The sequence below is a fragment of the Culex pipiens genome, chromosome 2 (assembly GCF_016801865.2).
Source record: "Culex pipiens pallens isolate TS chromosome 2, TS_CPP_V2, whole genome shotgun sequence".
Lineage (NCBI taxonomy): Eukaryota > Metazoa > Arthropoda > Insecta > Diptera > Culicidae > Culex > Culex pipiens.
The window spans coordinates 213,587,962-213,606,294 of record NC_068938.1 but is presented as its reverse complement, the minus strand read 5'-3'; the positions used below and the strand labels follow the sequence as shown (position 1 = coordinate 213,606,294).

At 40.8% G+C, this 18,333-nt stretch overlaps 1 protein-coding gene across 7 annotated transcripts in view; it reads right to left on the bottom strand.

Moving 5' to 3' along the window:
* The window catches only part of LOC120416854 (transcription factor collier), a 73,467-nt gene that overhangs the window by 3,839 nt on the left and 51,295 nt on the right, over positions 1-18,333 (bottom strand). For 4 of the 7 annotated variants that reach the window (XM_039578747.2, XM_039578744.2, XM_039578746.2 and 1 more), the window contains exons 7-12: positions 5,688-5,769; positions 4,753-4,930; positions 3,328-3,482; positions 2,969-3,095; positions 2,659-2,889; positions 2,420-2,599 (exon numbers count right to left, since the gene is read on the bottom strand). In XM_039578747.2, coding sequence (XP_039434681.1) covers positions 2,420-2,599; positions 2,659-2,889; positions 2,969-3,095; positions 3,328-3,482; positions 4,753-4,930; positions 5,688-5,769 — 953 coding nt within the window. The remainder of the gene's footprint in view (positions 1-2,419; positions 2,600-2,658; positions 2,890-2,968; positions 3,096-3,327; positions 3,483-4,752; positions 4,931-5,687; positions 5,770-18,333) is intronic. The other 3 variants (XM_039578749.2, XM_039578751.2, XM_039578748.2) reach the window with 1 other exon arrangement.

The following is an 18,333-nucleotide window of genomic DNA, read 5'->3' as shown; positions in this document are numbered from 1 at the left end:
GAATTTTCGATAAAGCATTTTTTTTGCAATATGGGTATCAAATGATTGTGATTTTACATACCATCCGAAAATAATATTTTTTTCAAAATATTATAACTTTTCAAAAAAGTTTTTTTTTCTTTTTTTGCAATGATTTTTTATACCTTTCGAAAACAATAATTTAAAAAAAAAATCTAGATTTTCACGAAACTACGTTTTTTAAGAAAAAAAAATCTCAGCATTATAGTTATTTCAACGACACGAATGCCATTGCAATGGTAAAGTGTTTTTAATAAAACTAATAATAATAATAGTTATTTCAATACGGGTATCAAATCATTGAGAGTTTTTAATAATAATTTTTTTGGAAATACCAAAAAAAATTCACATACTTACAAATTTAAAAAAAAGAAAAAAATATTTAGGTCGATGCAAATATTTTTCAAAGTTTTTGTCCCTCGACTCAGGCCGAAAACAAAAACTTTAAATAAATTTGTAGTTTTGTGAAATTTCAGAACATTTTTTTTAAGCTATTTCGAAGGTTATTTTTGCAAATTTATTCCTTCTCTGTCCAATTCGTCGTTCTTCTTAGTAAGAGTAAACTCTCTCCCCATTGATAACAAATCAGCTGTTGAAAGGTAGTCCATATCTCAGCTCAGGATAACAACTGCGCCAATGTATTTGTTAAAGCAACCAAATAAATGAAATGAAATGAAAGAATACCGTCAGTGGGGGTGACTATGGGTCAAAAAACGATACACCTCTCGAAATTTCTTAATAACAAAAACAATTTAAATAACATCGAAAATCATTCAACGTAGATTTGTTCTTAGATAGTTTACTAACATTTTCCCAAAATATAGTGGATTTTGATGAACACTACCTTAAATGCCAATAGTTTGAAAATTGACCCAATCTCACCGCTTAGGGGGGTGACATTGGGTCAAATGAAACTAAAATGATGCTCAAATACAACGATATGGTAAAAACAAGTCATCCAACAGCGTTTCTTGTTCGAGGGAATCGTATTGACACGCTACAATGTTTGAAGTGGAGATTTTCAAACATTTGGGTAGTTTTCGAGCAATTCTTACAAAAATATTTGAAAAAGGATTTTTCGAGAGGTAATTTTTGACCAAAAACGTACCCCAACTTTAGACATCTGCCAAAATAACAGGATTTGTTCTAGGAACCAGATTTTTTCAGCGAAGTCATCTTAACACTGGAACGCCCAACGCATGTCCAACTTATACAGACGCCCAAGCCTCCCAAAAAAGTTGGAACGGTAACTTCAACTCGCTGGTTCTCGGGCATAACTCAACCAATCAAGACGATTCTTTTTTCTAGTGATTTGTTAGGATGTCTAGATGATCCTAGAACTTTGCAGAATTCAATTTGATCAAATCTGTAATTTTTGCGACCAAAAACATCGTTCCAACTTTTTCAAAAAGACTGCCTCCGCGGAATTTTTGGCGAATTTTTTTTTACACGCGAAAAAAAAAGTTGGAACGATGTTTTTGATCGCAAAAATTACAGATTTGATCAAATTGAGTTCGGCAAAGTTCTAGGATCATCTAGACATCCTAACAAATCACTGGAAAAAAGAATCGTCTTGATTGGGTGAGTTATGCCCGAGAACCAGCGAGTTGAAGTTACCGTTCCAACTTTTTTGGAGCCTTGGGCGTTGGAATGTTAACAGAATTCAGTTTCATTGAGAATAACCTGAAAAATTGTAAAATCCGTTAAAAATCACTTTGACCCAATCTCACCCCCCAGACCCAATGTCACCCCCACTGACGGTACTTTAAAAAAAAATTCATTATCTATTTTCGAAAGGTATGAATATTCACGATAATTGCGAAAAAAAACTTTTTCGAAAATAATATTTTTTTGAATACTAAAAATTTTCACAAAACTACGTAGTTTTGAAAGAATACGTAAAATTTTTGTTTTTGCAATATTTTGTTCATAAAGTTTTAAATTACGTTGCTTAGTGAAATTTTTTAAGACGTAAAAAAATATTGGTTCTATTTTGGAAGTAATTTTTTTTGGGAAATTTTATACTCTCTGTATAAACAAAAGGAATTTGAAGCCATCTCTATTTGAACTAATATTTTTAGGTCGGAAATGAACCAAACCTTATTTTGTTGATTGGAAAAGTTTAAGGAAGCCAAAGTCTAACAGACTCTGATAAAAAAAAACCAGCAGTTACTGACATTAAAGTTCAAAATCTGTTAACTAATTTTTAATTTATGAATAAAAACGGAAGAAAAAACATGAAAAAACGTATTTAAAAAAAACTTGTGATGCTTGTTGAGAAATTGTAAGGAAAAATCTTGAAAAAACTTTTCGTCTTTTTTAGAGAAAATCCCACAAATATGACAAATATTAACACATAGATTTTTTTAAATAACTAAACATTTATGAACTTGGTACTCACTCGACGAAGAGTTGAAGACACTGGCCGGCGAGGACGTGAGCCCGCTCATGTTGGACGCGGTCGCGTACCCGTTGCTGCTGCCGTACGACCCCCCGCCGGACGAGTGCGGCGTCGACGCACTGCTGCAGTACCCTCCCCGGGGACTCACGCTGCTGCTCTGGGCCCGGGTGTACTCGTCGGCTGTTTTTAAAATTTAAAGTTTGAATTGTTAATTTAAACAAAAATGAGGTTTCAAGTACCTTCCGCCCACTGGCCCGTGCCGTCCTGGACGCTGACCGCCAGCTGGCCACTGTACGAGTTGAAGCCGGAGGAACCGTTCGGCGATCGGGGCATCGAGTAGAGCGCCTCGGCCAGGTCGGCGGCTCGCTTCAGGATGATCTCCTTTGGGAGCTTGTCCGGATCGCCCGGATGTCGCGGGATTAGCTTTTGAAGTCGCTGGAAACCGTAGTCGATGGTGGGTTCACTTAGAGCTGTGGAGGGAAGAAGCGGTCAGAATCTGGTCTAGTTTCGGGAAGTTTACTGGGAGAAACTTGGACGTGTGGAACTTACAGACATAGACAAACCGGCCCGGCGATCCCTTGCAGAACTGTTTGCTCTTGTAGGACAGCGTAACCTCGACCACACCGGGTATGTGCCGCGGCGGCGTTTGGACCCGTATCGCGTGCGATGTTATCAACTGTAATGACGGAAAGGAAACTTTTAGGGCTATTTTAGAAGCAAAGATTTCCTGAAAATTCAACGGAAATCTGCTTTTTTCTGTAAAAAATGCTCAATTTTGGTAAAATTTTGTTTGAGCCACCCCGAGTTTGCCAACTTTGCGGCATCAATGTTTACAATGTTAAAGGTAAGCAACTGTCAAACGTATTGGCATTCAACTGAAATTGAAATCAAAGTGCTCTCTGTCTTACCTCACTCCACACCAGCATCGTCCCGAAGACCACCTGTAGCCCGTCGAAGAAGTTGTCGCCGACGATGATGACCTGCGCGCCGCCCGTGGTCCAGCCTTCGCTCGGCGAGATCGCCTTGATGCAGGGCGTTGCCATGGGTAGCGGGGGATAGATGCCTGCAAAACCAGAACCAGAACCAAAGTCAGACAAAAAAAAAGAGCGGAACAAGGATTTATTTTCTGCTTCGAGCTTCCTGCGGTGATGGTTGACATAATCCGATTATAGGAATCATAGCTACGACCGCAGCAACAGCAGCAGCACCAGACACATCGAGAGTCATTGAGCCGTAGACCTACAGCGTACGAAGCGCTCAATTTGAGGGCTCTATTAGTGGGGACTTAATTCGAGGACGTGCCTTAAAGTCAATTTTGTAGCATAAAAAATGGAATGGAATTCCGCGCTTGAAACTGAATTAAAAATTCAACCACGTGTTGATTCCGCTAACCGCGGCGAGATGGCGCCGCGATATAACGCCGCAAACTATGCTACCGGAAGAACGCGGTTGTATGATAGAGTTCTACCTCATGCATACATGCAGGCGTGAAATGTTTTGTAGAACGACACGCGCGCGCCTGTGGTGAAAATTTAATTGAGTGAGAACACACGATACGTTTGCGGGACGATGTGAAGTTTTAAATTGGAGGATTTCGAGAAAAAAGGTAGAAAATTGCTTTTGGCACTTTTTTTGGTTTGAAATTGAGAGATGTAGCGATGTGTTAGGTTTAATCGCTTTATCAGAGATTTAGCTTGTAGTTTTGGTTCAATTTCAATATTCAAATTTGATGATTTATCTCAAAAACTTGCTCATTCAACCGACAAAGACATCATTTGCAAGAAAACGCTTCGCTCTATTGACTTTTTCAAGTGCAGTCAGCGTGCAAATATTGCACTTTTGATTTATCCCTGCAATTCAACTTCTTTTTAATGAGCTCCCACTCGTTCGCTTTGGCAACTACTTTTGCTCGATGTGTCTGCTGGGACTGCCGCGCCACTTCTTCCTTACTATCTCCCATAGTACGAACGACGATAAACGCTTCGCTTCCGACCGGAAAAGCTTCAACACACAAATACTCCGCTTTTCCGCCCGGAACCGCGGTCTCTTCGTTTCTGGGCCAATCAAGAAAGAAAGAAAGAAAAAAAAAACTAAAGCTCACACGCTCACACCGCTGATTTGTTTCTACACAATCAGTTTTGATTTGGGCGATTTTGGTTGAATTTGGTTTGAGCAACCCCGCGTTTGACAGTTGCTTACCTTTAGCTGCGTCCAATGTTTACATCGCTGAAGGTAAGCAACTGTCAAAACGTCAACCAAAATCGAAATCAAAGTGCTACTAATTTAACGCTAATGCAAGTATAGAGAAAGAAAGGGTGAATTTTGAAACCGACCGTCGTACGTACTGTCCGGGGCCAGCGGATGGCCCGAGATTGCCAACGGAGAACTTCCCGTACCTTCGGGATCGAGCCGTTTCGCCCGGCGGCCGTGCTTGCTGTTGTTGTGCACGAACATGTTGTCCGAGATGGCGAGCAGCGGGCCGTCCACCGAGACCTGGGTCGCTATCACTACCTGCAATATATGGGGAAGAGTAGGGAGAAAGCGGGTTTGGGAGGGGGTTGAGAAAGTAGGAGCGAAAAGAGAGAGAAGAAGAATATAATTAATTGAATCGACGGGTGGATTAAGAGCAGAGCTCAATGAGGAGGAGGACGACGCGACAAAGAAGAACCCAAAAGATGGAGAATCGACGACATCGGTGTTGGTGGAGTGGGAGAAACAAGCTTTTAATTTATGGTCTACATGTAAAACCAACCGAGCGAACGATCGGTCCGAAGAAGGTAGACAAACAAGAGTAGAGTCTGGTCCGCAAAGAGAGTGAGACGGAGCAAAGATGGAGGAATTTATTGCCATCGTTATTAAGCCGGTTTGAAGTGGCGGCGGCACGAGTGTAAAGTAGGCGGTGACGTTTCTACTTTTCAGTCCTTCATCAGCTAAATTTACCGACTTCTAGTAAAAACACAGCCAACCTAACCAGTTGCCGTGCGGTCTATTTTAGGTCGCGTTTGTGGAAATTTATTGCATTTTCCAAATAAAAACTGTTAACTCGGCAAGTTCCCGACTCCCGTGCACTTTTAATTTATGTCGCTTGTCTTTTGCCTCCTCCGTTCTCCGTATTGGTTGGTTCTTCTTTGATGTTGATTCAGTCGCCAACGGAGACAAACACGAGCGAAAGGAGTGGGTAAACATTTTTAACAAATTACCCACCGCCACTAAATGGGAGTCAGCTTACCCCCTTCCCGCTGTAAAAAAGATGGCGATTAATACTCACTTGAAATCGTCGCATGTCGCGCGGATTGCCGGCATTCTTTAAGCAGTTCTGGTTACACTTGAGGAAAAATTTAAGGAAAAATCTGAAACGAGACAGAGCGGAGAGAGGAAGAATGTAAACAAACGAGCCAGAAATCAGCGGTGGTTAAACTTTACGAGCTCGCTCGGTCGCTCTCGAGGGTATTGTAAAAAATGTCATCGCGCGCACATGTAATACCACGGTGGTGCGCTAAAGTTCCTGTGATTCTACACCCCGTTTAGAGCAGAACAACTCTATCCCCACGTAGACCATTAAGGTGTATCTTTACAACGGGTCTGTGGTAGTTGCACCCGAGAGTGAGTGAATAGATCAAAGCGTGCGGTGAGCGCGCCGTATTGCACCCACTGGGGCGCGCGCGGCGTTTGACAATTAGGATGTAAACAAAGCAGCGGTGATGGCGGTGCGGTTTGGTAAGTGGAATCATTTCAAGCTTTCAAGAAATATGATCACAATTCGTCGGCGTGTGCTGCACCGTGCCAACAGTCCCACTGGGAGGCCCTATTACCGGGGCACCGGGTTACGCAAATTCCGGACAGATCATCATCGGAAAATAGAACAACAGCTGAGAAACGCCGGCAAAATCGTAACAGATTTTTTACCATTCAATCACCCCCACCCCGCCCGTTCGACGGTACAAGTGGAACCTGATTACGGCGTAGCATAAACAGAAAGCCCACTTTTCAACCCTCGCGGCTACTGGTGCTGCCGGTGCTAATGATTGATGGTCCTTTGGAATCGCACCCCTAGGATAGTGATACTTCCTCCCGGAACCCCTCGCCAGTTTGCCAAAAAAAAGTGTGCCTCGCCGAACCTGTTATACATATCAACTCAATTACGAGTTCCTTTGTAAATATTTTATTATTTCTGTACTGTTTTTATTTATTAATAACTTCTGGTCGTTTTTCGCCTTGGTCCACCAAGTTTCGGGAAGATACCAGCATCCGGCACCCATTCGGTAACCCGCTGAGTGTCTATTTAATATGTGATTTGGCCGGAGGCAAACATCTGTTGGATTTCTGTTGGGCGAAAGTGAAACTAAATCCTAACCACATATGCACTAGGCGAAGCTGCTCGGAGTGGGTGAAGCGATCCTCGATGTCCTGGGGTGAGTGAAGTGTGTTTTTTTTGCGGGACTGAAGTGTTTACTCTCGAGAAGTTGCATCAGTACCACCCGCCGAGGGGTATTTGTTATGAATAGGGGAGATAATTAGTTTAGCACTTGTCCGCTGCAGTTGCAGGGAGTGATGCTAATTTCTGGAACGAGGCGCAAGCGCCAGGTATCGGATTTCGGCGAACAGATGAGCGTTTTTGCTGAAGAGGATGCGCTCTCGAAACTGGGGTAATCTGGAGAGCTCATCTGTCGCGCGAGTTGCGGTTGGATTAGGTTTCGGTTGAGGTTCGCTGAAGGTCAGTCGCAGGGGTAGCTGTCAGATTTTCAACGGTTTTCCCGAGATGCTCAGGGTCGAGGTTTGAGTTATGTTCTTCGCTGTTGGAAACCTGAGAATCAGACGTTAAACTCGCATCTGTAAGACATCCAGCAATTACCTCGCACCTTAACAGTTTAATTATGCCCGTAGTATAAATAAACAAGGTGACATTTCAAGAGCCAATAAATAAGCTCACTTCTCGCCACGTGAAACTAATCGAGCCAATAAATTACGCCGGGGACGCCGTAACAAAAAAGAAACGGAAGGAAATATGCTCCGAAAATTAACATATTTATTTCGTGTCATACCGGGCTCGGAAATCATCATGATGGGCCTCCTTCTGAGCGCGCCGTAATTGAAGGGACTTCTCAATTACTTGCGTGTGTTTGTTGTTTTTTTTCCTACGTCGAGGGCTCGAAACAACGGGGGATTCTTTTTTAATGTTACCAAACGAGGGTCCTGCTCGCTCACAACAGGTCATGTTTTCCAACTGTCGGCGCTTAATGTACGTTACATGTATGAAAGAAACGAGAAAAAAAGTATCAAATATATCACACGACTTGCCCAAGTCGGACCAGAAATATAGGGATGCTGCCGGTATAACACGCAGGTCGTTCCCTCCCTAACACGATAATACAGTCGGTGACTTTTACGTTTTCCCCCTTTTACAGAAAAGAATACCAGAACCATTACCCAAAAGTGGACCTTCTTGAGCGATTCGCACACAAAACAACCAGCACGACTAAATTTGAATAATGGCCCTCTAGCCAGAAGTGGCCCCTCGAGCAACCCTAACCGCACTTACTTTTTGTGACGGATAGCTCTCACAAATTAGTCACGTTGGGTTCCGCGAAACCAAAAATTTGGTACTAATTTGTCGCCGTTGTCTTCTGCAGGAAAGACGAACCCCGAAACATGTCCAAATATTGAACATTCCGAGAATTGTTGACGCCTGCAACCGAAAATGCAACATCTTCACGCAGCGTCAAACACGTGGTCTTCCCAAGGGTCAGAGTAGGCTGCTTCCCGAAACGCAAGACTCGTAAACACCGTTTATGTTTGGATACAAATTAGGGGCGTCTTATTACAGAAGGACGTAAAAAGAAAAAAAAGTGGCGTCAATAGAAAGATGGTTCTTGAGGTTAGCTTCCGCTACCGCGATCCCGCCACTGACAGCTTGATGAAGTGTGAAATTGCGTAAACACTTCCGGTTTACGCGCGAAGCGCGATGATTTTTAGTACAGTTTTTAGAACTTGCGGTACTTGAGGGTTTTTAAGGACCACTTCTCGCCCTAACCTGTCGAGCGTGCCGGGATTATTGCCTGGAGTGGCTTGTGGGATGATGCAAAATTAAGTGACATACTGTCTAGTGTGGTGCAGTTTGTCGGATTGTCACAAACGACGCGGCTGAAGAGGGTTGCGTGATTGTGATTAATCGCTCAATTTGAAATGAGATATGATTAATGGGAGACGGGCACTTGATCGAGTAAATTGTGTCATATGGTGTAAATTTTTAGATCAAACTTGAGTTTAAAATAAAACAAGAAATAAAAAACAAAATTTGAAGGTGGTTTATGGATGACCCCCAACAGTGCTAGTTCGATAACCGAGAACTTATTGCGGCTAAATAACTGGGACTCATTGAGCATGCATTTTTTTCTGTCCAAAAATCCAATATTAAACGTTATTTTTTCACCGTATAAGTTTTACAACCACTGATCCCTTGAAATTTTACTTTATTATTGTTTTTTGACGTTTATCGCACGGTTACCGAACAACTACTGTAAGGGAGCGTTATTTTATTACGTAACGCAACTAACGGATTTTCGACCCTCTCCCCCCATCAAACACAAACAAACAAACACAAACAAACAAAAAAAAACAAACACAAACAAAAAAACACCTTTAAAATAAGCTAAATTTCGCTGAGATTTAGTGTAAAGATTCCAAAAAGAAAAATTCAACACCGATTCTTCGGAAACAGCAAAATTCTCCCTCAATCGTGTTTATGCCCATAACAAGCACATAAGTTTCCACTTTCTTATCAGCCGGGGTTGCCCGACAAAAACGCCATGGAGCGGGAAGAAAAATGGCCGGTTTCCGCCAATACATACACAAAAACCAAACCGACAACAAACAAACGCGTCGTGTCCCCCAAAAACGATAACATCTTGATGATGCTTTCGTCACGTGGGGTGAGGCCACCCCCTCCCCTTCCACGTGTCCACCACAATCCGATTCTTCTCGCCAAAAAAAAGTGCGTGTCCTTGCGTTTCAATGTGTTGGTGAGCGAGCGAGCCGATGATTGCTTTTGTGTACGCACACGACCTGCTTCGCACGATGATCCGTTTTTTTCTGTTTTGTCTGTAAAAAGCAAGAATCGAACCCATGACCGGTCTCGGTCGGTGGCGGTGGCTGATAAAGGGGGTAGGTTTTAAATCAACCCCCGTTTTGCTTCTTTCGAGAAGCGTCTTTGTATTGGTGTTGTTGCGTGGGTGGTGATGCGTAACAACAAGGGAAAAACTGCAAAGTAAGAAGAATCTCCCCCTACCTTTCAACGGTCAATGAGATGTGACGCCTAGACGCGTCGTCGTCTTCGTCTTTTTTGTGTTCTTACGTAGGATGCTGTCGTAAGAAACAGTTCTTGAGGAGGGATTGGGATGGCGATGACGGTTGATGATGGTCGGAGAAGGAGGGTGGCTTTGGGATTCGACTGCCATGCTGTTGGGACTTGGGGAGACCTTGTTTTTGTTCCGACGACGGATGTTTCAGGGATGTTTGGGTGGTGGTGGTGGTGGTGCTACCACACGCACATCAAATAAACAAACAAAGCGAATTTTGTCGAATAATTCCGGAATCTTGGGGGAGAAAAGGTGTGATGACTGACGGGGAATTTGGAGGAGGAATGAGGTTAGGTTAGGGTTTTTACGCACATTTTTTTCTAATGGGTAAAATGTGACTAAGATTTAATAAACCAAAATTACACAAAACTGTATATGAATATTTGAATTAAAAATATCTGAAAGATAATAACAATTTAAAACTGAAGTTTTTTAATTTCGTTTCGAAAATACTTACTTTTCCTGCCACCAACAACAATAGTGTTGAAAAGATTATTATGGCACTCATTTGAGAGGCGAAAAGTTCAACTTTTCAGCACTTCTTTCCTAAATTCATACAAACTCGAAACAAACTTTTCAGCATTTTTATTATCTCTCAGATTTCGGTCATTCGATTTTTTTGTATTTTTTAATCAGGCTGAAACTTTTTTGGTGCCTTCGGTATGCCCAAAGAAGCCATTTTGCATCATTAGTTTGACCATATTATTTTCCATACAAATTTGGCAGCTGTCCATACAAAAATGATTTATGAAAATTCAAAAATTTATCTTTTGAAGGAAATTTTTGATCGATTTCGTGTCTTCGGCAAAGTTTTGGGTGTGGATAAAAACTACACTGAATTTGAATGATACACAGTAAAAAAAGGGGTGATTTTTAATTTATCTTTTTGTCACTAAGGCTGGTACAAATATTTTTAAAAGTTTTTGCCACCCCCCCCTTCAAAATTGGCCCGAAAAATCAGGGGGCAAAAAAAATATTTTTACAATAAACTTCAAAATTTCAATGAAAATTCAAGTGCAACCAGCTGAAATCAAATTAAAATACATTCTTCTGCGTTTAAAATCATTTTTAGCATGTTCGGGTTTATTAAAAAAAATTATGATTTTTTGAAAATTTTCGATGCAAAATCTTTTTTGACAAAGAACTTTGTCCTAAGGGCACTGTCTACGGGTGTCAATCCAAAATTTCGCGAAGCGAAAGTGTAACGATTTCTGTAATTGTTTGAACGCTTATATCTTCCACCCAATTCAAGCAATCTGCATGCTTTATCCACCAAACGAAAGGGGAAGTCTTAAATTGCAAGTAGACTACCTCACAAAGTTGATAAAACTTTGTTAAAGTATTCAAAAGTTAAGATGAAAATAAAAAATGAATGCAGGAAAAATCCCGGCTGCTGATTGGCTGAGAGCACTTTACAAATTTTGCCTTGCCTCCTGCTTTCGTGGAACTGTCACGCGAGAATGTTGCACCACTGTTGCCACATTTCATGCGAACTATTTAAGCTAACAGATAGCCTCAGAAAATTTCAGTACCTTACGAGGTTTCGTCAAAGACGGATCCACGGTGGTAATTTTATTGCTCAGACACACACATCCACACATTGATAGACACAGGTTGTGCACCAACTTGGGAGGAATTCTGTTCTTATAAAGATTGTTGGACGGTCACCCGAAAACCAGAATGATTTAGGGCAATGGGGTTGGGACCAATCTGGTAGGATTTTGGCCACACCCGGAGTGGCCAGTGCTCTGGGGAAGGTTCTACCGGGGGGACATTTATCGAACCATGCGACTTGGGGCAATATGGGTATCAAAATTCATGGTTTTTGATACTGGTAATGAAAATGGCCATTTTGACAGGATTGGCCACACCCGGAGTGGCCATTGCCCTGAGGGAAGGTTCAACCGGGGACTTTTATCGAACCATGCGACTTGGGGCAATATGGGTATCAAAATTCATGGTTTTTGATACTGGTAATGAAAATGGCCATTTTGACAGGATTGGCCATTGCCCTGAGGGAAGGTTCTACCGGGGACATTTATCGAACCATGCGACCTGGGGCAATGTCGTTTTTGAGACTGGACATGAAATTTGCCATTTCGATAGTGGTTGTAAGGTCCATGATTTCCGGATGCCGTTTTTTCTGGGGGGGGGAGGAAGGGGATAGACATTTTCCGAACCATACTTGTTTTGGCAATAGTTTCGTTTTCTGGCAATTTATTTTCACAGAGATGTCAATGATTGAAGACATTAAATTAGTATTAATTATTAAGGATTAAATAAATTGGCAAAGAATTAAAAAATATAAATAACAATAGAATGATTTTTTAGAGTTTTGTACAAAGTTCTTTGTCTTATTGGTCATGTAGAACATAACCACCTGCACCTTTTTTCGATACAATTTTTGTTTTTGTCAGATCTTAGATTTTTTGAAAACTAATGATTGCAAAACAACTGAACTAGTGTAAAATGCATTTTAAAACACTTTTTTCATTTAAATGTGAAGACTATGGCTTGTTATTTAAATTTTTATATTTTTTTATTTTTTTGCCCCCCCCCTTGACCTCGGCCAGGGCCGAGGGACAAAAACTTTTTTTAAATATTTGCATCGGCCTAAAACTTGATTTGCAAAAATAAACTATTTTTTTTTATTTTTCGATATGTTTTAAGGGACATTAAATGCCAACTTTTCAGAAATTTCCAGGTTGTGCAAAAAATCCTTGACCGAGTTATTAATTTTTGAATCAATACAGATTTTAAAAAAATCGAAATATTGGTCGCAAAAAATTTTAACTTCATTTTTCGATGTCAAATTTGAAAACAAAAAGTACTTAAGTAAAAATTTGTTAAAGTGTACCGTTTTCAAGTTTTAGCCATTTTTAGGTAACTTTTTTTGAAAATAGTCGCAGTTTTTCATTTTTTTTAAATTAGTGCACATGTTTGCCCACTTTTGAAAAAAATATTTTTGAAGAGCTGAGAAAATTCTCTATATTTTGCTTTTTTGAACTTTGTTGATACGACTTTTAGTTGCTGAGATATTGCCATGCAAAGGTTTAAAAATAGGAAAATTGATGTTTTCTAAGTCTCACCCAAACAACCCACCATTTTTTAATGTCGATATCTCAGCAACTAATGGTCCGATTTTCAATGTTAAAATATGAAACATTCGTGAAATTTTCCGATCTTTTCGAAATCAATATTTTCAAAATTATCAAATCAAGGCTAACATTTCAAAAGGGTCAAACATTCAATATTACGCCCTCAAATAAAATAAAATTGGAGTTTAAAAACTTCCTTCAGAATATATACAGAATATTATGTTTGCCGACAAACTTCGCTGTCTTCCAAGTGCGACTTTTCACACTTCCCCTCGCGAAAAAAAGGGGTTTGTGCGTACACATCTCAAACCATGTTTTTCACGCGACTAATGTCTATGCCATCACCCCATCATCATCATCATCCCCAACCTACCTCTTGGATTTCGGCGGATGTCGACGGAGTTCGTCGCGCACGGTTCGCGTGCTAAACGCAGTTACGTTTTATTAGCACTTTTAGCCTAAAGCCGTCGTCATCGTCGTCGTCGTTTTGTGAAGAATTTCGGGCAAATTGGCGCGAAATGAAATGTTCCGACAGTCACTAATTGAATTAAAGCTACTTTTGTGCTCGCGGTTTAGCGGTGCTTACGAGCAGTTTTTACAGATTAGCGGTGATTAAGGTTGAGGGTATTTTGGATGGCTTGAATTTTCATTGTCAAGATTCAAAATTTATTAAAATTTTACTTAAGTCGTAAAGGTATAACTTAAATTGTCACTTCAAAGTTATTTTGCAATATCTCTCCATCTAAGAACAGGCTAAATTAACTGTAACAAATCGTTCAAATTAAACCAACCACATCACCAGCATCGTTTCGACAGTCAACTGCCAAATTAATGTCAATTACGAAGGGACCTGATTAGTGACTATGATAGCTCGTTCACAAGTTGCTGCCTGATATTAACCTGATTTCGGCCGCCCAAAATCAATACCCCGAGATTCTTGGTAGCTGTCGAAGCGTGCGTATTTATTAAAGTCGTAAAGTCGTATAGATCGATATTTATTATTGGCATCCTTCTCCCATTTCCAGAAACGACCTTCGTCTGTCGATCCTTAACTTTTTTTTTTGCTAGGCAACATTTGACCCTTCAATCGATTCCATTTTCACGCCTCTTGAAGATTTTGCTATTTCAGAGGAATAGATTTTCCTGGTGGAAAAATCTCCTAGTTCAATCATCGCAGGGCGCCCCCGAAATGGTCCCGTTTCGGGGTATTGATTTCTTCATTTTGCGCTGCGTCTTAAACTTTTGGCGGGAAAATCGTCGCTCGCGCGGCCCCGAAAAAAAGGTCAAGTCTTAAAGCAATAAAACAGCCCCCCAAAAAAGGGGGGAAAACAAAAGGAAAGCTTGCCCAGCGAAAAGCCAATACCGAAAACATTTTGTTAAATGGCGAGGAAAACATACTTTTATTTGTTTTCGTTTTCCTCTTGTTGTTTTTTTTGGGGGTGGAAGACAGTGCGTGTGCGAGTTCAAGGCAGCACGTGGTTTCCTCAAAGTGACGGTTTACTTGGGGACAGTTGGTTCCGCTGGTCACGATTGGGAACGTGCGTAAAGGCTAATTTAGCAAAGAAATAAATCTTGGTGGAGAAAACTTTTCACATCTTGAAAGGCGAAACTTTTGGTCACCCCCTCTGGAAGTAAGCGGAGGCAAAACGACGCCATTATGTGCGACACAGTCTGACGATATGGGATGTTGTAATAGTCGCATATAATGGTGATTATATGGCACTAAGCTGGAGGGGATGATCGGAATTGGTTCAGAGGCGATTACTTGCAAGAAACTTTAAGATGCTGTCCTCGGCTAGAACAACCTTGCTTTGGTACTGAGAGTCTGGTGAGGACATAAATATTATCCTCAGTCTTAACTTTTCCACAACTCAAAACAAGCCGAGGAAAATTAAATGAAATTAAATTTATTCGATCGTCTTACTTCCGTGTCGTTGCCTTTTGCTGAGATATTGCTGGCATGACGAGGGGTCGGCAAATGTATTTGGGAAATATTGGTTTTAAGATTTCATCATATTTATGATTCAAAATCAAGCAATTTTTGGAATCGTTAGTATCCGTTCTAATCTAATATATGATTACCTGTACTTTAACCACAAATATTAATATCACGGCCAGGTGACCTACCGGTTCCGGAAATCCGGAACATCCAAAAAGTTCTTATTTTACTGTTTTTCACGTATATGTGATACCAATACTCTCATGATAGTTGAAATTGATCCATAAAACTTACTAAAAACACAATACACGATTGCCAGAACCACTCTGGAGTGTTAGTGGCCACTTCCGGGTAACCTGGAACCGGTTCCCGGGTACCCGATGAACGGCCAATTTGATTTTTTTTGTTAAAAACCCATCAAGTTGCATATCAAACTTCATGAAATTGAAAGATATATCCATCTTTGGTAATGTCGTTAATCGCTGAGCCATCCTGGCCAATCTGGAACCGGTTACCGGTGGCGCCTTGAGGACACTTCCGGAATATGAGGTAAACCCTATCATCCGACATATCAATCTTCATGAAATTGAAAGATATGTCAATTTACGGTCATGCAATTGTTCGCTGACCCTTTCTGACCAATCTGGAACCGGTTACCGATGGCCCCTTGGGGACACTTCCGGAATATGAGAGAAACCCTATCATCCGACGTATCAAACTTCATGAAATTGAAAGATATGTCAATCTACGGTCATGCCGTTGTTCGTTGACCCATCCTGGCCAATTTGGAACCGGTTACCGGTGGCCCCTTGGGGACACTCTCGGAATATGAGAGAAACCCTATCATCCGACATATCAAACTTCATGAAATTGAAAGATATGTCAATGTAAAGTCATACCAACTAACGTGAAATTTTCCGAGGATTCCAAATATGACAAAATTGTGACCAAAAAGTGCCGCTATGGAAGCCTACAGGGCAAAAACTAACGTTGTAAAATTTTTGATTCAGAAAAATCGAAAAACTATGAGAAAAACTGCGATTGGCCAAAAAGTTAATACCGTAAGCTTATAGTCCGTGAAATTCCCTAACTTTTGACCTATGGGAGTATGGGTGTTGGAGGCTGTTGCAAAAAGATATTAAGGTTTGAAAAAAAAAAAATAATAATTTTAACAGTAATTTGCAAAAGCTATGAGAAAAATTTAAACCAATCCTGGATGTCTATGGCTCAATTTGAAGTGCTTCAAAAGACCTTTCGAATGTATCTAAGAGAGTTGGAATTGATAATGTTTTACGCAAACGCGAGCAATTTTAAGACTCATTCACTCGCGATCACAAATCGAACGCGACGAAAAACTGCTCTGACCGTTTCCTACCGTTTGTCACTTCCACACCAATCGCTACTGAATACGCTCTCCATGCTCTCCCTCTCACTCCAATCAAGTATTACAGCGAATGGCATAGAGAGACCGTTGGCGTTCTAACGCTCAAAGCTGACTCAAAATAGTCAGCTGTCGGCTTTGTTTTGATCTACTTAAACTGCTTAAAATCAATGTTATCAAAACTGTTTTGCAATTTTGTAGGTAACACAACATCAAAGACACATTTGAAAGCAATTTTCACCTTGCCAAATACAAATCCACGGCAAACTGTGTTAGCGCAGACCAAAAGAGCGCAGAGCTGGTATGTTTTAGATTCTCTCCTCTCTGAACATATTCGTTTATGGCTCGTGTCGACGGACGGAGTAGGCAAAGAAATTCACGAAGTTTCGCTGGGTGAAGCTATTGGTCGATGCACGAAGGGATTTGTTTACCTTTTTTTGGTACCCTCCGCAAACGTCAAACCAAACAAAATTGCTGCCGGATCTTTTCCGATCCGGAAAAAGATCCGGCAGCAATTTGTGTTCATTTGACGTTTGCTGAGGGTCAAAATCAGAATCTTTGGATATATCAAATTTAAAATGAAAAGCTTTTGAAATTCAGGGAAAAATGTTATATTTTTTAGGTTAGGTTATGTTTTCTTAACATTTTTTTTCCTAATTGTACCTAGTGTTACAAAAATGATAAATCATGTACTTTTAAAGTTACGAAAATGAACAGTGTTTAAATCACGAAAAGCAAACTAAAGCTGAAGAGGCACAGCTGACCACTTATTATGTAAACCAAATGTAATTATTATAAGAAAGATTCAATAAAGTATATTTAATTCAAAAAAAAAAAATGAAAAGCTCGCAATCAAATTCCAAACCGGTACGCGATTGGTTGCTCACTGCTCACCAAATCCTTCCTTATTTGCATGGCCTACTACTAGCGTATGCGCCACTCACAAACTCAAAGCAAACTCATTGAATATCGAATTTTGGAAAATATTTCTACAACAAATAGGTTTTAAGTGATTCTTGTTTGTTTTTGCCAAGTATGTTTGACAAGAATTCTAAAAAATAAAACTACAGTTTGTAACAAATTTTGCTCGCGACCTTCAGTTAACCATCCTTTAGCCCCTCGATGATAACCTTCTGCTCACACTTGCATCACTTTGTTAAGGCTGCTCTCGCCAATAAAGGTACAAGTTGCTCTCAGTCTGAAAAGGTATAGAGACCCAGCAAAAGTCAAGACCATGTCTCCCGCTCCAGGACCTTCAGTTACGAACAACAGCCGGAGAAGAACACCGAGACACTGTCTGACACAGCATCTTAGGGGAGCATCTTTCCCTTCGCAATAAGCCGTCCCACTCCCCCTTGACAACACGCAGACAATTTCGAAGGTCGTCCTCTTCGTTGGGTGCGCGCCGCTGGTTAAAAATGGTTAGAAATCATGAAATCATAAAGAAAATCGTCTTATGGGACGATTTGTGTTATTTCGATGCTTGCCACGTTCCGGAGGACACGCGCGAGCTGCTTCGTTGTTTTGGTGAACAGAGAGGGGGTGGGTGGGGACCAAATTAGGGTGGATCAGTGGCAGGATTATGGCGGCAGCGGGGAACCTTCCTTGCAGTTTGATTTTGTGTTCTTGTAACTTGTTAGGGATGCCTGAAAAAAAATCAGGATTTTTTTTCAGATTTCAAAAAAGACAAATAATTTACACTTGGTAACTCTAACTCACTGGTATCCATAGCAACAACATCCTTTCATCCCTTCCCGAAAAAGGGGACAAAGACTTGGACGCCTCAAGAAATAGAACGAAGGCAGAACTTGAACTTCCGGGGAACTCGACTCGACAAATTTATTGTGTGTTGTCATGCATCGGCAGCTGCTGGCTGGGTGGAAAGTCCGTGTTTCCTCTCGTATAACAAATACACTTTTGTTTTTTTGTACACATCACCAACACAGCAAGGAGTGCGTGAGTTTCGTTTGCCTTCGATTAATGGAGTGCGAAATAGTCACTTTTGGAGACCTTTTTTGTAGGGGACACTCCAAATGTGTCTTCTTAAAGTCAGTCGTTCCGTGACCTGAATCGGAAAATTCTCCAGTTTTTTTTTGTGTTACGCACAAAAACACTCATGTTTGATTTCCACCAGCGCGGCA